The sequence below is a fragment of the Mastomys coucha genome, unplaced genomic scaffold (assembly GCF_008632895.1).
Source record: "Mastomys coucha isolate ucsf_1 unplaced genomic scaffold, UCSF_Mcou_1 pScaffold15, whole genome shotgun sequence".
Classification (NCBI taxonomy): domain Eukaryota; kingdom Metazoa; phylum Chordata; class Mammalia; order Rodentia; family Muridae; genus Mastomys; species Mastomys coucha.
Window position 1 is genome coordinate 147,669,006 of NW_022196897.1, and position 22,412 is coordinate 147,691,417.

The window sequence follows — 22,412 nt, forward strand, 5'->3', positions numbered from 1 at the left end:
GAATATTATGCAACTATTAAAATGATGGAGTGCCATTAAAGATGAAAACTATGTAACAACATGGAAAAACGCTAACTGGATTGTATTAAGTTAAACTACGAAAAAATAAAACCATGTCTACATTGTGATTACAACGACGAGGTAGTATATCTGTGTGGATGGCTGATAGAAGAGTGAAGACATTAAGGATAATTTTCCTTTCCTTTCCTTTTTTGATATTCATTATTATCATATTAGCTTTGTGATTTTTATTTCTAAGTAGTAGCAGAATACTCATGAAGCACAAGCTATTAGGATCGCCACAGATCCACTTGAATTACTGGAACTTATGCTTCTCCTGGCCCATTGAGTGTGGCAAAGGGTTGCTGCTGACCTTATTTCCCCAAAACGGCAATATCACAAATAAGTTTTTGAACACAGGACCCTTTCATTGCCCTGTCAAGCTTCCTTGAAGCACAGCAAGCCTCATTGCAAGAGACAACTGCCCTGAAGGCATCAGTGTGGGTCACTCAGGGAGCAGGGGGCATTAGGAACATGCAGTCTCAGACTGGCAGACATGTCTGTTTGTTAAAGGCACTGAGCGGTGTGCTGGTCTCATGTATTATGCATCAGGAGTGGCCTGGCACCCTGGCTCGGCCGTGCAGGAGAGGCCTTGCAAAAGGAACATCTGATGAGCTGATTGGTATGTCAAAATGTCATTAAGGATAAATTAATGGACGTGTTACTCTGGCTGTAAGAGACAGTGCCAGCAAGACATCAGGCAGCCGGCAGGCTGTTTTCCAGCCCAAGACAGACGGCGGCTTGCAATGGAGATTCATGGTCTTTATGCGTTGTGAGATGCTTTGCAGGGAGAAGAATAAACAGAAATGCTCCAGCACTTAGGCGCCGTAAAATCACAAGCATGAGATAAATTAATTAGTGTACACCAAGAAGGCGGCTTGTCTGTCTGCACTCCTGGGGAAAGCAAGAATAGATGGCATTGGGCTACAGATGATGGGTCCCAACACCAGCCTCCAGAGAAAGCAATTGAGTTTAATGGGCAATCATAAACTGCAGCTGATAGAAAGATAAGTCTGGTCTGGACTTTTTTCCTTAAAGAAAAAAACAAAAACAAAAACAAATAACAAACCAAAAATGATTTCTCCCTATTGCTTCTGAGCCCTTTGTGACTCTGGGTCAAATGTGTAGGGAACTGAAAGAGACCTGGGAACTGGCTCTCCTTCTTCATCATCAAGGAGGGAGGACCATAATACCGCAACACTGCTGGAGCTACTATTGGGTTATCTTCTACTATCCTAGATAGGGAGTGCTTTATTCTCTTGTACCAGGAGGCTCACTACCTCACAGTTGCCTGCTCCATTGTTAAATCATCAGTATCTGAAAGCTCTTTGGTTTTCCTTAGCATATTTCTTCTTGTAAATAAATAATAAACTGCTCGTAGGTGCCAGACCCTGGGATCTCTCTGCTCATAGCCTACATTGGAGGAAAATTATTTTGTATGGGAATTAAGTTATTTTTCCACTTAAGACTTACTCTTATTTGTCTTTTGAAAGTTAAATCAATTGGAATAATTGTTTTTCAAAATATGCAAATAAGTTTTATCCCTATATACTAACAATGAACAATGAGAACAGGAATTTTGAAACATCAATGCTATGTGTAATGGCAAGGAAAGAATGAGACCTTCAGGCATAAATCCACAGGTCACACAAAGGACTACACATCAAAAACTATGTAAAAAAGGTGATTCAAAACAAAACAAAGGCAAGAAACTAGGCTTGTTAGTGAAATCTTCAGTCCAAATATTACAGGAGCTGAAGTATGAGATATGCCAGGCTGTCTACATGGTGGGTTCATGACCAGGCTGTCTACATGGTGGGTTCACAAGCAGGCTGGCTTGTATAGTGAGTTCAAGTCCAGGGCAACTGAATGATGAGTTAAAGTCCAGGCTGCATACCCAGTGAGTTCAAGATAAGATTAAATGACATTAGCATTCTCTTATGACTGCCCAGCCTACTGCCCTTTGTAGAGTAGTTAATATGACTGCTTTCTTCTAAAAGAGAATCAAAGGAGACCCACCCAAATGAAAAGGCAAATGACATTTCTAGACCAAAGACTTGATGTCATAAAGACTGCAGTGCTTACATAGTCAATGAGAAGACCATAGTGGTTAAGAACACCGACTGCTCCTCCAGAAGTCCTGAGTTCAATTCCCAGCAACCACATGGTGGCTCACAACCATCTGTAATGGTATCCAATGCCCTCTCCCACTATGTCTGAAGGCAGTGACAGTATACTCATATATATAAAATAAATAAATAATTAAAAAATACTTCTTCCAGAAACATCTCAGATGATGCTCTTAATGAGAGAGAGAGAGAGAGAGAGAGAGAGAGAGAGAGAGAGAGAGAGAGAGAAGACTTATGCAACCCCAATCAAGAGCCAGAATGATTCTTTTCAAGACATGAAATCACTATCATGTATTTATTTAAAAAAAAAAAAAGGAAAAAAAATAGTCTTCAAGCCTCAATTGCCCAGAAAAGATCACCTGGGACATATTATGTGAAATAAGTTTGTCATTTGATGACTCTATAATCAGTTACTCCTGTGTCTGGTACAGATGAATTTAAATCAAATCTCTTCACAGCACAATCCTTTTATAGGACATTAGTATGAACAAAAAATGTGTTAAAAGACTACATTTAAAAGTGGGACTCAAGAGGCCTATTTAGAAAACAATCACAAAACAACCTCTACCCTCTCCTCTCTTAATCTCTGCCCTTATTTTTCCAATGTGGATTATAAATTTCATACCAATTATAAGAAGACCAGTGGCTTTGCTGTTTAATTTCTTGTCTCATTTATACAGAGAGTGTATTTAAAGACATAAAATATTTCTTATGTGGTTTCTGTCTGTATCTTTTTTTTTTTTTTTTTTTTTTTTTTTTTTTTTTTTTTTTTTGGTTTTTTCGAGACAGGGTTTCTCTGTATAGCCCTGGCTGTCCTGGAACTCACTCTGGAGACCAGGCTGGCCTCAAACTCAGAAATCCGCCTGCCTCTGCCTCCCAAGTGCTGGGATTAAAGGCGTGCGCCACCAACGCCCGGCTCTGTCTGTATCTTTTATTATAATCTGAGGCCATAGTTACACACTTTCAGGTCACACCCAACTTTGAACTGTGTTCATTGCGTGTTATTTTTGGACTTGGGCTCCTAAATGACCCTGTGGGGAAGAGGCTGTGGTTCTTGTTGGTGTTCTTTCCAGAAGTCTCTTTCAGAATCTTTAGCACATGCATCTCACATGCATCATAAGATCATGGCACTAGTAATGGCACTTCTGTGTTCTCTTTCTCAGGAAGCCCTTGTCCCTGGTCAGCTTTGTGACCCTTCCTTTTCTTAAATTTAAAATGGAATTTTCTCATTGGGTTAATATAAAGATTCCATGAAATACCTGTGCAAAAGGCATTTGTAAATTGCAAAGTAATAGTAGACATAGTGGGGCTGGAGAGATGGCTCAGCAGTGACAAGCATTTGCTGCTCGTACAGAGAATCCAAATTTGGTTAGTGGTACCTACATCAGCTGGCTCACCACCATCTGCAACCCAAGCTCCAGGGGATCTGGGGCCCTTTTCTGGCCTTTCAGGGTACAGATACACACATACACATGGGAACACAGAGAGAAATACAGACACACAAATACATAAATAAAATTTTTAAAAAATCTTGAAAATAAAAGTAGACATAAAGCCAAATTATAATAATTTTATATATACATATAGTGCACTATTATATATATATATATGTATATATATATATATATATATATTAGTGTAGAACACACAGATGGTGTGTTTTATTCCACATTTAAAAAATCCATTTGTAAGAGGATGGTCATGTTTATACTGATTATACTGATTTAAACAACACCCAAGGTTCCTAAGCTCTAAGATATCATATGTTTCTCTCCTGATGTCTATAACTTTTACTTTTTGGTGTCAGTTAATTTAAAAATATTTTAAAGGAGATGCAGACTCTTTACTTGTCTAACATTATCTGCTGCTGTCCTGGTAGGTCTGCATGGGAAGTCTACAATTTGGGATTACTATTTTTAATTCACAGACGAGGAAGCAGGGGCTTGCGTTAGATGGTGGTACGACTCCATGTCAGCCTTGACATCAAAGCAAGACCCTATGTCAAAATATGAGAGAAAAGTAAAGGAAGAATGAAGGAAGGAAGGAAAGGAGAGAGGGAACAATTGAGTGAGGGAAGGAATGGAGAGAGTGCTAAAGTCCAGCAGCTGAATCCAAACTTGTACCTTTTACAATAGGGCTGTTTATACTATGGTTATTATTCTCCTCACTGGTCCAAACAAAACCAGTATGCAACACTCTTAGATGATGAGAGGTGAGATTATAGAAGTATAATATACTAAGCATGTTTCCCCTCCCCCACCCTAGTGACTTGGGAGCATAGCCATGGTAATATGATCAAAACAGTCACCATGAAGTCTCCTATTTAAAAACAGAAACAAAACAAACAAAGCAAAATAACACCTTAACTCCCACTCCTTCATGGTACCTTTTGTGTTTAGAAAAGATAAGGAAGAAAAAAGAAAAAAAAAAAAAACCAATGGCCAAAATTCTATTCCCATAGTTTAGATCTGAGATTAGATTTTTTTTTTATGAGAGGATCTCTTATCCTGTTGATGCCCAGATGATAAATGGTGTGGGGAAGAAAGAATAAACTACAAAGATTCTCTTGGCTTTGCTCTATTTCTTTAAAAGCACATTGTTGCTAAGGTGTTTTCTGAAACAAAAGTACCCTTCCTTAGTTTTGAGGCTCAATTTGGTTTATAGGCTTAATAAAATTGTATTTTCACATTTTACAAGGATTCAAGTCTCCCATTAACAACAGCGTTTTCATGGTGCTATGCTTTCCGTGTTCCTACTTAAGCACGTGGGTAGTGTAACTTCTGCAACCCTCCCCAGCCTCTTAGAATGTTCTGGACAGGGGTTCAAAGCCACTGGGACAAAAACTTGCTTTAGAAAGCAGCTCGGCCATTTCTCTCTCTCTCTCTCTCTCTCTCTCTCTCTCTCTCTCTCTCTGTCTTATACATGAGATTTCAGCAGCAGCAAAGCAGTATGATATGCTGATGGATTGATACATGTGAAGAACATGTTTCCTAGGAGACTAGTCATGGCCAAGAAGCCTTTCCTCTTCATATTGTTACCCAGACCCTGATAAGAAAATCATGTCAGCAAATAATTACATACAATTTAAATATGTGCCCAGGACAGTATTGTATTGCCATTTCTTAAGTGACTTCTATTCATTTATGAACAGCACAAGGGTTTCTACTCAACACATGTAAAAGGAAATGGTTAGGTCGACAAGATGGCTCAGTGGGCAGAAAGCACCTGCCACCAAGCTGACAACTTGAGTTCTCCTGAAGACCCACATGGTGGAAATAACGAGACAACTTCTACAACTTGTCTTCTGATTTCTACGCACATGACACAACAGGTGTATGCCTCACCCTGTATGTACTCACAAGAACAAAGAAACAACCAAATAGATGTGGTTTTTAAAACAGGAAATGGTACCAGCAAATATCCTGTCCTCTGTAGTCTTTGCTTGTCAAATGCAGGCTCCATCATCACAAATAAAGTCATTCTAATTGATGACTCTATAGAGCCAGGGACTCATGGGAAGTTTTTGGTTAAATAAAGATCATGCCTCTCCTTGTCCAAATACCCATCTTCAATGATGCTGGATTCTCAAGCTCTTCCAACTGGGGTTGGTCCTCAACCCTGGTTTCAGGTATAAATAAGCTAGGGGACTTTACCATATGTATGTACTCACCAAGTAGTTGAATTCAACTATCTCAAATACTTCTTTCCAGATTGTAGATTTTGGCCTCCTTCCTATGTGACTGCCTACTTTTCTCTAGAGCTCCTACCCTTGTACTGATTTACCTGGGCTCTGTCCTCAGGAAGGTGGTGATGCATCTGGTGAGACATTTCATAATAGAACATGAAGGCCTTATGTTCCCAACCTGTGGGGCCTTGCATCTTAATGAAACGTTTTGACAGCTATATCATACAGAAAAAGTCTACACCTCAGTACCTGTATTTGCAATTTACCAATCTTGGAAATGAAACTGCCAACTGCAGCCTTTTCTCTGCTTACTGATACACAGAGTCTTCTAGTATTAAATAACATTGCCTAAATTGATGTTTCTGGCCAGAGTCACCAATTTGTCTCTGATTTCTCTTGTTGGTGTCACTATGGATGGATGCCAGGGCAACAGGTGTCCTATACAAATTTCTCAGAGGAGAAATTTTTATAAAGCCTAAGAACCACCATCTACAATAATTCTACATCTTTGTTACTCTGTATTTCTCTCTTGGATACACCCAATAATAGTTGATTCTACAGTTCCACTATTTTCTAGTGATAATCACCCTGTATATGTACTTTACTACTTTATCTCTTAACATAGTTCATTGATTCAAAGAATGTCAGTGCTATTGGCAGGTAAGAAAACTAAAACCCAGGGGTCTGGGATTTGCAGCTGCTAAGCAGTAAAACTAGGATTCAAACTTTTTTCTCTAATCGTTTCATTCCTCTTTCTTCTTCATTTATTTCTTTCCCTTTTATTTTCCTTGCAAAGTCTTTTTACCCCAAGGACACCACAAAGCTAGCTATGTAAAATAAAGGTGTGGGTTTGTGCCTGTATTTGAAGACGGTGTGGTCAAGAAGAAAAGTAATTGTAAAAGTCAGAATACTAGGAAATCTACTTTGAAATAGTCTCTCCTTAGAAAAGTGAATAAACTGGATTAATGGCAACATCAAAAGACACGTTAATGTGTAAGAGGGAAAATTTCATGGGGTTCCACTCCTAGCAGAGAACTACAACAATGATGACTGGGAGGAGGAGAAAGGGCCTCTGCTAGGGATGTGGCCCTCAATGGCTATTCACTACAAATGGTCAACTCTGAATCCAAATGCATACATACACATATACATACATACATACATACATACATACATACATACATATGTATACATGTACTTATAATAGTCAAAGAACATTTTTTGATTAGTTTATATCAATTTGAGAGTGGGCAAGTATGGAAGGGGTTGAGGGCAGGTATTTGGAAGGTGCTGTAGGGAGAAAAGGGAAGGAGGTAGGCGATGCAATTCTATTTTAATTAAAAATATTTCTAGGACACCATTGGGTCATTGAATACCAAAGACCTTTCTTCACAGTTATCAATGGCTGCCTCCCCTTTACACCTTTAGTACTCCTCTTTGTGCACTTAGCACATTATTTTACAGCTACTTGTTGACCTGCTCGTGCCCCTTTTAAGCTGTAAACACCTCAGAAGAAGAACATTTCTACTAATTACTCAGAACTTAGCTCTGCAACTGACACAAAGAAATTAGTTGGTAGATATTGTCTTCTCTATGTGACAGAGAAGCCACATTCATGAAATCCCAACAATGTTGCCTAACAAGAGCCGCACAGTAACAACACCAGTCACCATGCCAACCTGGGCAAGACTCACCACTCGACGAGCTCCAGGCAGTTTACAGTTGCTGAGAGAAGGAGAGTTTGTTTTCCCCAGAGGTGAGCCCCTGATTAGTTGTCCAATTGCAAGTGGCCAGCCCTAAACACACACACACACGCATATATATATATATATATATATATCAGCATATATATATAGCAGCATATATATATAGCAGCATATATATATATATAGCAGCAACTCTAAGTGAATTCAGCAGTGTTCATTAACACACACACATACACACACACACACACACACGCATATATATATATATATATATCAGCATATATATATAGCAGCATATATATATAGCAGCATATATATATATATATAGCAGCAACTCTAAGTGAATTCAGCAGTGTTCATTAACACACACACACACACACACACACACACACACACACACACACTAATAGTAACATCAATGAGGTCCATGAATTTGAGAGGGAATAGAGGGGAGATGGGAAAAGTTGGAGAGGGGAGAAGAAGGGATAAACATTATATAAACTCAGTGCTCATGTATGAAATCATGGTTTTGAATGAAAGCCTCGCCCTCCAAAGCTCTTCTGAAACAATGCTGCGACTCCTATTTTATAGATGAGCGATGGAACCAGAGATGGAGTTAAAGATGTCCCTAAAATGCCAGAGCCAGAATGCCCAGGGCTCTTTTACGCCCAGCTCTATCATCTGTCTCATAATACCTTGCTAAATACCCTCAAGCCCAAGCAGACAAGGAGATAATGTGTGGGAAAGCACTTCGGTAGAGATACAGCATTACACACAAACAAGATGTAATCGTTAACCATCAGCGCGCGCATCTCAGGGCTTATCTCAAGCACTTCCTTCCATTAAAAGCACTCTGCTAAAATATCAAGAAAGGCATTTACGGTGTGTGCATCCCACGGTTCTACCTTTCCGAAGGTTCTGTCTGCAAGTATATTTCTTACTTTGAAGAGGCATGCTGCAGGTAGTGCTTTTAGAAGTCAGCCTGCTTCTGTTCTGGAGACGTATTGTTAAGAGTTACTCTGACTGAGTATTTGGGACCCTGGTGGTTTAACGGGGTTGTGTCAACAAAAGGGTATTTCTACAGTCTTATCTGGGATATGTTTGGATCTCTCTCAGGTGTGGCTATATATAGCAATAGCTCCATGGTCTTCATCCCAGGCCAGACATCAGATGCCCATGAAGAAATCTCTCTAAGGAAGGATCCTTTAGAGTCTACCTACTAAACAAGGAAGGAAGGAATTACCTTAATTGGCTGATTCACAAAGTGCTCATAGGCTAGGAAGAAAGCATGCTCTAGGGAAAGGCACAGAACATACTTAAGCCCGTTTGTCTCTAGTGGCCAGATTACATATGAGCCAGTGGGAGTGTCACAGACGGTATTTTGCAATGAAACTCAGGGAGACTGACAGGCTTGACCTGTCAAGAAGAGAGTAGAAGAAATCAAATAGTGATATAGTTATAGCTATGGCTTAAGGCAACCCCATGGGAGCTAGGGTTTGACAACCCTGTGTTGACTATTATATACCTCATGGGGCTACTGGATACACCTAGAGGGGCAACATCAAACAGAAAGTCCTGAAAAGGACAGTCCAAAAGCCTCTATTCTGGGTGATAAGTCTGTCCTTCTAGAAAGAGAACCCGAGGATTTGACCACATGGGAGCCTTCTCTCTACCCACACTTCAGACACCCCTCTCCATCAGCAGACAGCCCCCACACACACTTTCCTTTATCATCTTTGTAGCATTCAAACTCAGTTGTAGAGTGGAAACATTAGAAGCTGAGCCAGATGTTTCTACTCTTCAAGGCATCATTAATACCTGGTTGGCATGGAAGCTTATATTTAGGTGTAGACTTGAAAGTATGGAATAAACATCTTAACATCTTCTCTGATCTCTGGAGGAGAAATAGTTACTTTGTATTTTCCCTGATTAAAGTGACAGAGCTCTGGCTTCTAGATTGGCTCTGTTTGATATTCATGACTAATATGGTTCAACTCTAATCCAATAACATAAACAATAAAGCATCCTTCAATAGCACTCCCTCCCCAAACTTATCTGTACACATGATCTAGCCTACTGCATTTATATCTATCTCACTGTGACAGCTTTCATTAATTTCATGCATTTATAATTGTGACATGCAACCTTGAATACAATGTTTCTAGTCTGAATTCAATATAAAACTACAAGTCTTCAGTGATCTGAACGCCTACCATCAACATATGCCAAAATAAATAAAAATGGATATTAACCAACTCATGCCGAATCGAATAATATAACTCAATAGAGATAAAACAAGATGGGGGGAGGGATACCCACCACAGGTATCCACTCATAAAGATGTCTGAATTGCTCTGCATACTGAGCTACTGATAGGGTAATGGAAAATGGATAATGAACAGTACAGTAGGAGATGAGCATGCAGCTGCTCCAAGCAGTGTTACCTAAGCCGATCATGGCTCAGTTAACAGGTGAGTGCATGAGAGATGAGTGTCATAAAGATGCGAGCCCAGTCTGTGGAAAGTGGATCCCACTTTGAGACTCTAAAGGATCCTTCCTTAGAGAGATTTCTTCATGGGCATTTGTTGTCTGGCCTGGGATGAAGACCATGGAGCTATTGCTATATATAGCCACACCTGAGAGAGATCCAAACATATCCCAAACATATCCCACCTAGGGATCCATCCCGTCCGCAGACACCAAACCCCAACACTATTGCTGATGTCAAAAATCGCTTGCTGCCAGGAGCCTGGTATAGTTTTTCCCTGAAAGGCTCTACCAGCACCTGACAAATGCAGATGCAGATACTCACAGCCATCCACTGCACTGAGTCCAGGGACCCCAATGGAAAAGCTAGAGGAAGGACTGAAGGAGCTGATCCATGGAAAGTGGAGAAGGCCACCATAAGACAAGTGTGACCTTTGTTAAGTAGATTGGCACTTTCTAGGCACACAAGGCTGGGGTATTCCAGGGAGAATGCTGCAGGGACAAAGGCACAATCCAATGGAAGGTACGCATCCACCAGACTGCTGAAGATGTCACGAGAGCTCTCTCAAAGCCTTCATACAAAATACCAATCGAAGATGCTTTTTACTATGCAAACTCTGAGCCAGAAAGGCTTTGGTATCATAGGACTATAAGGGAAGATACTTTTGAGGTTGAAATGGGAGGATTGTATGTTTAAATGCAGTGCTAGCAACTTAATGTGACCCTGCCTTAGAGGCCAACTCCAGTAGATAGGCCTGCAGTTGAGGGATGGGGCCACCCACTTATTTCAAAAATTTTTAGCCCAGAAATATTCCTGTACGATGGAAAGAAAGGGACAAAAAAGGGACAGAGACTGAAGGAAAGGCCACCCAGAGACCGCCCCACCTAGGCCATCCAGAGACCGCCCCACCTAGGGATCCATCCCGTCTGCACAAACCAAACTCCAACACTATTGCTGATGCCAAAAATCGCTTGCTGCCAGGAGCCTGGTATAGTTTTTCCCTGAAAGGCTCTACCAGCACCTGACAAATGCAGATGCAGATACTCACAGCATCCACTGGACTGAGTCCAGGGACCCCAATGGAAAAGCTAGAGGAAGGACTGAAGGAGCTGGAGGGGATTGCAACCCCATACAAAGAACAATATCAACTGACTGTACCACTCAGAGTTCCCAGAGACTAAACCACAAACCAAAGAGTGTACATAGAGGGAGCCATGGCTCCAGATACCTATGTAGCAGAGGATGGTCTTATCTGGCATCAATGGGAGGGGAGGCCCTTGGTCCTGTGAAGGCTTGATGCCCCAGTGTACAGGGATGCTAGAGTGGTGAGGCAGGAGTGGGGGAGTGGATGGAGGAGCACCCTCATAGAGGCAAAAGGGAGGGGGGAGAAAGGGTATGGGATGGGGGCTTTGTGGAGGGATAACTTGGAAGAGGATATCCTTTGAAATGTAAATGAATACATGATTAATAAAAAAAAGAAAGAGTGAAAAGGAAGCTGGGGTTACACAGTGTTAATGCCCTTACCTAGCATGTTTGAGGCCCTGGGTTCAACTGTGAATATCCCTCAGCTCCAGTTAAGACTGAAGGCTACAGTTTCAGAGACTGGGGCTAGCTGGGGTGGGGCCCATGAATCAGCACTGATGGTCCTGACTTGGTCTTGCCTACAGGATAATGCACTGGAGGAGACCAGTTCCCTGGAGGGTGGTTTGGCCTTAAACTGTGGTTATGCCCTGGCTGTCCACTTGTCAGCATGTTTTCTGTCAGCTCTGGGTAATTGCTATTGATTGTCTTGCATCTGCCCCTATTTTTTTTCTTTGTCTTAATTCAAAGGGACTGATGAATTACAGAAAATGATTTTTGAGCATCTCCTGATATAATCATTTATAAATGCCTCCTTAAATATGCTGTGGGAAGAATACCTGATTTGTAACAGGTATTTATGGAGTGTAGATAGGTATAGGCATCATGGAGAAGAATCTGGTCTCTTATATTTTGGTAAAGGCCCTACCAAGAACTAGGTATTTTACAAATATATTTTCTATTAACTATCTACATGTTTTAAAACCCTGTTTGACATATCAGGAAACCAACACTAGGTAAATGAAATCACGTGTCGAGGTCACACAGATGCAAACACAGGAGCAAATATTGCCTTACAGTTAAAAAGTAATGAAAATATAAAATATTTAAAAAATGATACCATGTTTATTTTTAACTATGGCTGTTATATTGTTTGATTTCATCTTGTTCATTCAATTTATATATGGTTACTAGGGGGCTTAGTGTATGTGCCAGAGGAACAGAAACCACAGAAATAACCCCTCACGAAACAGAAACAACCTGAAGACGCACATTCTCCAGACCTTCACACAAAGTTAGTGCAATGGGAATGCAGAGAAGTGGGAGGAGCTATTCTTAAAAAGTCAGATAATCAAGAAAGACTCCTTTGAGGGGACAGCACTTGACCCAGATCTTACAAAAGGCTATAGAAATTAGATTCACTGAAATCTGGGAGACAGGAAATACATAAGAAAAATCCAGGATCCCCATATAATAGTGCCTGAGATAGGTAGTCATCTCCCATCTCTGTGACGTTTGCACAAAGCACACATCCAAAGAAACTGCTCTCTCCTGGCCACCATAGTGGGTAAATTCTTAGTGACTTTTTAAAAGACTTACTTGACTAAAATGTCCCTGTTCAGAATAATCACTGTGCCTATCACATACTCTGAGGTAAATTAACCTGTGGACACATGCTAGCTCTTAATAGCCTATCCAAAGGCAAACAGTGAACAGCTAAAGTTGCTGAGAGCTGCTTTAATACAGAACGGCAAATATGAACCCCACAGAGCATTTATGTCAGCTCAGAATGGAAGGAATGAGGGTTTCGGGTATAAAATACCTACTGATACTGATTATCTCGTGACACTACATATATATACTTTTTCATTATTCTGGGAAGCCACTGTCATGTCACCATCTTGTAAATGAAGGGATAGAGGCTCACACTGGTCCCAGGATTGTTGAAAACTTATAGGAAAGGCAGATCAGGAATGCTGATCTAAGTGTGACATCCAAACATGTAATTTCCATAGGTGTGTGTGTGTGTGTGTGTGTGTGTGTGTGTGTGTGTGTGTGTGTGCTGCATGCACAGATACATGCTCTCCTAAATTCTTTGTGTCCCTGAGTTTCCAGATTCACAGTTCTGCTTGTACTGTCTCTTTTGATATCCTGGTCACAGATAGTTTTGGCCAATCTCATAACAAGCCCCTGGTTAGCTCCAACAGCAACCTAGTACATTCTGACTCTCTTCAGAGGCCTTCTAGGTAGACAGACTTGCATTTGAACCCTGGGCAAAGGCTCCCTATGCATTGTTCTAGCCATTCTCTCTCCCCAAGAATGGGGGCTAAGTGAGAAGAACAGGTAGAGCTCAGAGTTCATGTGGGCCTGAGTTCAAAGTCTGGCCCCATTGCTTTGCTTTTGGTCTATGCATTATAAAAAACATCTTCAAGCCTGGGTTCTGACATCTAAATGAAGCTGATTATAACTACGATCTCATGAAGGCTCGTTTAAAGGAGCCTGGCACACAGTAGGAATCAACTGGAAGTTCCTTTCATTTCCACCCTTTGTTAGCTGATAGAGTAGCAAATTTAACTTCTCATGGTTAACACCAAGTATAGTATGCTGCACATAGTAGGAGCTCAGAAAAGCAGAATGAGTCCTACGACATCTAGGACAGAGGTTGGCAAACAATGGCCCATTGCCTGATGCTTTTGTGGCATTGCTTAGTGTCTTCTATTGGAAGACAGACAGACATTGTCTATTATTGTTTATAGACTTCAAATAGGAAGCTAAAAACTTTATTATCTGGTCCCTTATAGAAAATGCTTAAGGACCTTGGTCATGTGTGTGTGTGTGTGTGTGTGTGTGTGTGTGTGTGTGTGTGCATCTCCTTTCAATGAAAGTGAGTGCTTGAAAGCTGCTTTGCTTTGAGGATATAGATGTTTATCTATTTCTTAGATTCTACATATTATCATGTGTCTGTTTTATTTATCTTTGTCTTAGCTTCTATTCATCCCATTTTTATGCTATATACTGTTTTGTCTCTCTCCTGCTAGACATTTCTACATGAGTGAATGTGTTTCTTTCTTTCATTTTCTTTTTTTTTCTTTTTGGTACTTATTCCTAAATTTCTAAAACCTTGACAGGAGTCCAGCACATAGTAGGCACTTCAATAATATTTGTTGAGTGAATTAGCATTGGTTTCATAGTAAATATTGGTTAGGTAAACCACACCAGAGGCTTTGTTTTCTTTATAGACTGTCTGGGGGATTTTGGAGAGAATGTGTTCTAGATTCCGAGGAGCTGAGTATTACCATTTTTCTTTTCTTTGTTATGAATGGGACAACTGGGCTTCTGGTTTACTTATTGCTTCTTAAAGTGTAATACGAACACAATTCAGCAGAGGGCGCTGCCATAGTTCAGGTTCTAATTCAGGGCATTACTTGGGTTCTAGATGCTGCAGTTGCCACAGTTCCTCCTGTTGCTGAGGTTGCTGGTCTGTGTCCTGAAGAACAGGGGTTTGAGGCTTCTACTCGGGATCTACTCCAGCACTTAGAGTAGGGAACATGGAAACCATCACTGTCAGTCTGTCTGCCAGCCTTTTCTGATTTTTATTATTTTTTGATGTTTACTTTATTTGTGTGTGTGTGTGTGTATGTGTGTGTGTGTGTGTGTGTGTGTGTGTGTGTGTGTGTGTGAGAGAGAGAGAGAGAGAGAGAGAGAGAGAGAGAGAGAGAGAGAGAACAGACATTTGTACACTATAGCATGCCTATAGATGTCAGAGGACAACTTCAGGAACGGGCTTTTTTTCCTTCTACTGCGGGTTCTGGGGAACCATCTTGGGTTCTCAGACTTATGAATGAACACTTTCTCCTGGTGAGCCGTCTTGTTGACCCATTTCCTTTCTGTTCTTTTTCTCCCACCTTGCCTTTTTCAGTCCAATGATCCAAACCCATCTTTCTTTCTTCGAGGCTGATCTTTGTCTCTAAACAGCTTACCTCCAGATCCCCCTTTCCATAGTTTCCTGATCTCCAGCATCTTCACCCCCTTTCATGCCCACCATTTATGGCATAACACATACAAGTGACTTCTGGTTATTGGAATGCCCTGGCTGTCCCTTCACCTTCCACCTTTGTCTTCTGTTGCATTTGCTATAGCTTTATGCCTCTCCTGTAGTGACATCTCTTCTCTTCTATCATCTATTTGCTTTGTCATCCTGCATCCACCTTCTAACCCCTGCCTGTGGATTGTTAAAGATGTTCAGTCTAGGAGTCTTTGTCCTTTACTCTGTTTGCTTCTATTCTTTCTTGAGTTTTAATTGTCTTACCCCATATTCTCCCCTGTCACCCTCAGAGTAAAGTTGCAAATACCTTCCTCCTGCCTAGATTCTATTCTATATTCCCAAGGTTGCCCGGACATTTTTACTTGGGCATTCTACCAGCTTCCTCAAATTAACATATCTATGGTCATATTTCTCTTCTTTTCTCCTAGCCATTTCGCTCTTCATGGATGCTTCTGTTTTCAATTTAGTCCATTCTCCATCCCATTCACTGCTGAGAGATGTTAGAAAGGCTTGCCTACCAAACTGCACTTTGATGGGGACTTAGTAAACTAATTATGCACAGATACCTGTTACATACTAGTTGTTTGTCCTATTCAGGAAGATTAAGTGTCCTTTATCTGTTCAGGCTCTTTGGTGTGCAAATGGTTCAACACAGGCAAGTATTTTCTGGAGTTTAGGTATGGAAAGATGATGCTCTAGGAAAAACTAAATTACCTACAGCATCTCTCTGGAAGGCAAAATATTGCAGAGACTTCTTTACAGTGACATACGACAGGCGCTTTGGGATTGAGGAATATAAATGTATGAATATTATCAGAGAACCATCATATCCCATGCACACACATATGCTTCCCAGCACTCGCATAAGTTTCATGTCATAGGCCTTGTTGAGTTTCATGTTCTAAAAATATTACACAGAACTTCATGTTCATACCAATTGAAAGGCTTCTCTTCATCATCACACTTGAGTTACAAGTATTTGAATACCTGTCTACAATACTTCTAACTGCTCATCTTTGATTCTGTCAAAGGTTCTGGCACAGTGCAGAACAGAGAATCCATGTCTAGATATGGCATGTAGACCAGCTAACCCAAAGATTGCGAATATACACAGAATATGTGCTAGTTACTAGGTGTCCACACCCACTGAGGATTCCATAGAACCCTTGTAAGATCAGTGGACCTCCCAGGGCCATCATCACTGTCACAAACCCATCCTTTTTCTGAAAGACAGTAGGGAGAAAACTAATATTTCATGAGCAGAAATACTTTACCAAATCATCTCATTCTTTCTTCAAGGCAAGTTTGTGAATTAAGTAAAATTTCCCTTTGGTATCAGAAAAATGAGACTTGGAGTCTAGGAACATTGCCAAGGTAAGACTTGAGTACAAAACTGCACGAATCCTAAAGCCCCTTCTCATTCCATCACAACAGCGGCATTGTATCACTTGTCCACAGCTTTGAAAATGCTATTCAGACCAGTCAAAATGTTCACTTCTCCAGCGTTGGGTAAATCTACCTCGAAATCCACTAGTAAGTACATCCATCCACATTAATAAGCTTATACTTAATTTGGTGTCCCTATACTATACATATTTTTTAACTGGTATTATTGTGGATTTGGTTTAATGTTACTTATATAAATTTGGTCCCCCAAACTGCACGAGAATCTGCACATCCGCACAGAAGACACTGAGGGACCCTGCCCCAGTTAGTTTTGATTGGTAAATAAAGTTGCAGGTAGCCAATAGTTGGGCAGAGACAGAGGCAGGACTTTAGGATTTCTGGGCAAGGGACTGAGAAAGGAGCAGGAAGAGATATAGCCACCATGCCAGGGAAGGAGAGGAGACATCACACCGAGGTGCAGAACAGAGAGACGGCCGACATGTAAGAGCTAGGGAAGAGCGGCCCCTGCCCCCCTCCAACAAAGGACAACCAAGATGGAAGATAGATTTTAGTAATAACTCAGGAATATCAGAGGAGCGTGTGTTAGCCATGTGGAGGTTAGGGAGTGGCCCGGCCATTGAGCTGCTGAAGGCATATTAAAATATAAAGGCTGTGTGTGTGTGTGTGTGTGTGTGTGTGTGTGTGTATCTTTCATTTGGGAACCAAGAACACTGGGGTGGTTAGTGAGGAATGTGTGCTGCCACCACTGCCAAGATTGGAGTAGGTTATAAATGGGAACTGTTACATGGTATTTTATTATTTGTTCATGTTGATCTTTTAGACAGGCAAGAGTACCATAGGATGGTGTTGAAGGTCCTTGCTATTTCTGCATTCTCTCTAACTGGAGTACAGTGTGCATGCTCAATGTGTGTTTGCTAAATGAACAGGTAAGATATAGCTTCCAGGACCTTTGGTAGTAGTGGTGGAGGACATTGGTCTCTATAAAGAATGATGGTAGTGATATCATTTTCTCCACTCGCAGCTTGACACCAACTGAGCAGGATGGATCAGGAAGCAACTTTGTGGCTTCATCTCTATCTGGGGACGTTTCAGCAGAGGCTATTGTGAGGCCAGGGTTTCTCACAAGGCTGTGTTTGCCAAGGTAAGGGAAGACCTACAATGGAGGGCAATACTGTTGACTAAGAGCCTGGCATTCTGAGCTCTGGTCCTATCCTTATGCTAGCTGAATATGTGATGGGTTTTCATATTTGTCTATTTCATATTTCTCATTTTCCAAATCCAGAGATGCATGTTGGGAATATGGGAGTATTTCAGTGGTTTTCAAAATTTTCCTCAGCAAGGATCTACTATTTAAAATTTCTTCTCCTTTACCCTCATGTTTTGAAAAGCTCTGATTTGATGTTAAAGTCACTTTTATTTAGTAAGTGTAAAAAGTTGGTAAGTCAGCAGCCATCATTAGCTGAGAACAAAATGTATGGATAAAGTGACATAATTAATATTAAAAGCCAAACAGGGAATTTCAACTGAAAGCCAAGACCTTGGATGTTTCTGTCATCCTTGAGGCTAGGTGGGAATAAAGTCAGGACTCCCTGTAGTCTTCCTGGTACATCAGAAAGAACCTCCTTTCTATCCCTTAAGTCCCCAAGACTACTTCTTCCCTGAAGAGGTACAAAGGGACCCAGAAGTTTCTGAGGTCTGTGACTCTGTCTTACCTTCCCCTCCTGCTGGAACTGAGGTGCTGCTAGTTAGAAACTGACACTCACAAAGGAGAACTAACTCCTCAAACCTTCAAAGATATGAGGGAAAAATCAGGATGACAGGAACAGAATAGACAGAAACAAGGACAGCGCATTTTCAAACAGAAAGGGAACCATACAAAATAAAAACCTTCTGGACTACAGAAGACTAGACAGAGGTGTATATGAGAAACCAACAGACAATCAATCGGTTGGTGCAGGAGGAAGCGCATGCTACAGGCTCCCTTACGGGGCACAAAGTGGTTAACACCGGCTCGATACTTACAAGTAATAGGAGTACGAATAAGCATTTCTTCTATAGATTGATGGGCAGTCAGATGAAGGAAATGTCCAAAAGGGGGGGAAAAAGAAAAGACAAACAAAGAAGAATTAGATTTATATGAAATCATGATTCTTAGAAATGCACATCATATTAGTAACCCTGGCCTCAAGGAGATGCATCTTAAACATCAGCTACTATTAGTGACAGAAGAAGCGAGCAAGCCTTCACCTCTGACAGAGAGACTCATCATCTCATGCAGAGGAAGCCATCCTTAGTGCTGGCTGTTTGTACTGTTTAAAAGTTCTTCTTTATGGACAGATCAAACAAACTTCCTTATAACTGTGGATTTTTGAAGGTCATAGATAAGTTTTCTGTGGAAGCCTAGATATAGGCTACCAAACTTCTACATCCCAGTGTTCCTGGGATCCAAGCAACAACACAGACACAGTAGCACCTTTCATCAGGAAAGATCACCTCCAAATCTACTCTATAAGAGCAAAAGCAGGGAACCATCTTGACAACATCTGGATAGTTCTGCCATCCACACTTCCCAGGCTCATGTGTAGTATCTACCCCAAGTAATGCGTCATGGATGACCTGGGTGACAAATAGAATGTAGTAAGACTGTATTCTGGAATTTCCAAGCTAGGTGTTTTGTTTGCTTGTTTTTTGTTATTATTTTTAAAGAAGCCTTGTAGTTTCTTTTATCTGGAGCCCTCTATTGGATGCCGGAATTTCCGTGTAAGAAATTCAACTTTCCCAAAGCTGCCATGCTAGAGAAAGGGCATGGAGAAGCTCTGGGATTACACAAAGAGAAGAAATGACCAGGTACTTCCCAGTCCTTCCAGCCCAAGCTAGAATTCCAACAAGTTATCCCAGCTGAGACCATGAGTGTCACAGAACAGAAACATGCCATTTCCTTTATGCCCCACCCAGAGTGAAGACCCAGGCAGAATAAAGAATAATTCTTTACATCTTTAGACTTTCAGAGTTGTTACATAGTAAGACCAAGGCAAAGTTTAACATCATCATGAAGAAGCAATGTACTGAGAAAGAAGCACTCTAACACGAGTGTCAACAGATCCTAACTTGAATAAACTCTGGGACTTTATGTTCTATTTACTGCCAATGATTTTCCAACTGTATTCCAAGATTCCAGAAATTCTTCAGGGGTCAGAGGGAAGATATCATAAAAGTGGATCTGTTGGCCCCTTATTAGTCACCAAAGCCAGGGAATTGTCATTTGTATCTATTTTATATAATGTAACATTTCATATGGCTAACAACTCAGGCTTCTGAATGGAAGCTTGAAAACTTGCTGTCTTCAGACTTTTCCTAATGTCACCACTAGCTCTTGGCTTCTAAGCAATCACAAAATTTACGTATGTCCACTGTATTCCCTTTGTTGTAATTTATCTTATGCTGTAAGAAAATAAATAGGGATATTTTATTTCATATCAGATTTATCTACATTGTGATACATTTGAGGACTATGATAAACTGCTAGGAAATTCAGGTTCCCAAATATCTGCCTGAGTAAGCAAGAATAGTTCCCTTCCCTCTTGAATTATTTCACTAATTGCAATTATTATCCCATTTGCTTGTCATGGGAAGATTCGGTCTTTATAGCCACATGGATGTGAACACATATTCAGAACTCTGGATTTCTGCCTTTCAAGTCCGAAGTAGCAAAAGCCCTCAAGGCAGGGCTATCAAAGCCCCAACCAATAACCCTAAAAGTCTAGACGAAAAGTGAATGGAAAGAAAACATAAAAAATCACGCTTTCTCAGTAGGCCGAGGTAGGAAAAATGAATCACAGCAGAGCAAGATCCAATGACACTCCCTGCTCCGCCCCCCAAGTTTTTCAGAATCCTAGACCAAATGAATAATGGCCCTCGAGAATGAAATGGAAAGACCAAAAATCTGTGATGGATGGAAATTGGGTAAAGTCATGGCAAGTCATCAAATCTCCATTCACTAGTCATACATGTTGGCACTGGTCATTCTTCTGCTTCACCAATGGCTAGTGCAGTACCAGGAAATGCTATTCTTTAGAAGCAGGAAGCTCAGGATTCAAATATCTCTTGCTATGACTTAAATGTCTCCTTGGAAGTTGGTAGTGTAACTTGAGCCCCCCAACTCACGTACTGATGCAATTACAGAACTGCTGGAGGTGATGAAGATGGAGATGGAGACAGAGATGGTTTATCAGGGTCAGGGACATATCTGAACTAGTGGCTTTGTAAGAAGACGAAGGCACGCACAGCCTGTTTACAGGATGGTACCTCCCTACCATGTGATGCTACAGCAAGATGGCCCTTTGCAAAAGAAGAATAGATGCTGATAGCATGTCATTGGATTTCCCCAGAACCATGAGGAATAGGCTTGTTTTCTTTATAACTTATCCCATCTCAGGCCTTTTGCTACAGCAAAAAAATAGATTGTTTTACATATGTCAAGCAATGTGAGAAGCAAGAGGGTAGTGTTGTAATTTCAGCTTACTGTGACATTTTAGACAAGCAGACTCCTCCTCTCAACCTGTCTCCTGATCCTTGTACTAAGTTGTTGCCACAGATGATAGACACATCAAATAGCTTTTGGGTCACGGGAATAAAAGAAGCTGCACCATGTCGATACTACCATTTACAGCAGAGTGGCCTGGATCACATAATTGTGTTCCAATTTCTTCAACTCAAACATTGAAATAATCATGGGTATATGGTTATTCACATCAGATTACTCTAGTTGGATTATATTCAAATAATATAATATATATATATATATAGTCTTTTAAAGAAATTATGCTAATCTAAATTAATATTAGTTAATACTAATCTATATTTGGAATAGGCTAAGGATAGAAGAAAGGTGGTTTATATCATACCTCAGCTACAGATATAAAATTTGTTGCCTCTTTCATCACCAAGAGAATAGAGAGAGTGACAATATATATATATGAATATATATACATATATACATACATATACGCATATATAAGTATATACACATGTATATATGTGTATATACTTATTTTATATATATATATATATATATATATATATATATATATATATATATGATTAGGTACCAGCACTATCCTATGGCCTTACCACAGATTAACTTGTATATTCCTTAAACTGTCTGAAGAGAAGTTTCCAAAAGAGGAAACAGAGGCAAATGTGAAGATGACACAACCAGTATGAAAATTTGATGACATCATCTCTCCAAAGGTCATGTTCTTAACCACCATGTAGCCTACATTGTTTGAGGACATAAGAAAATGGGGCATAAAGAGCAGACCAGCCCTGATGATGCCCCAAGCCTCAGCTAGTTGAATCTTCCTTACAAAAGCAGACGATGTTACTGTTAATTTTAATTGAAGAGCCCAAGGATTTGAGAAGGCACCCCTCAAAGACTGCATCTGTGGAGATACTGGAAACCGACTGTCCTGGGCTGTGTTTCTTCCCAGATCTGCAGCCACTTCCTCTTAGGGAGCAGACTGTGTTCAACATTCTGGTCCTCTCTATTTTCTGCTCTCAGCATTCAAGGTTAACTTCTTCAGGGCCGCCTCCTCCTAACAGCATGTTTCCTTCTTCCCATTCAAACACAGACAGCCTGTTCCAGAAACCTTTTCTGAGTTATCTTGGTGGTCACCAAAACTAGTGCTGTCTTTGAGCCATTGTGAAAGAAACTCCTAGAATGACAGTGATTTGCAGGCAGATTTCTGAGTTCGAAGCCAGCCTGGTCTACAGAGTGAGTTCTAGGACAGTCAGGGCTACACAGAGAAACCCT

The 22,412-nt window shown here is 40.6% G+C and overlaps 1 protein-coding gene across 23 annotated transcripts in view; it reads right to left on the reverse strand.

Annotated features, from left to right (window-relative positions):
* The window catches only part of Ptprt (protein tyrosine phosphatase receptor type T), a 1,176,099-nt gene that overhangs the window by 206,528 nt on the left and 947,159 nt on the right, over window positions 1-22,412 (reverse strand). For 16 of the 23 annotated variants that reach the window (XR_004119009.1, XR_004119008.1, XM_031372635.1 and 13 more), the window contains one exon: window positions 18,623-18,652. The exons of 5 other annotated variants lie outside the window; for them this stretch is intronic. Coding sequence is in view for 16 of the 18 variants with exons in the window: in XM_031372635.1 (XP_031228495.1) it covers window positions 18,623-18,652 (30 nt within the window). In the remaining 2 variants the exon portion in view is untranslated. The remainder of the gene's footprint in view (window positions 1-18,622; window positions 18,653-22,412) is intronic. 2 more of the 23 variants (XM_031372630.1, XM_031372628.1) reach the window with 1 other exon arrangement.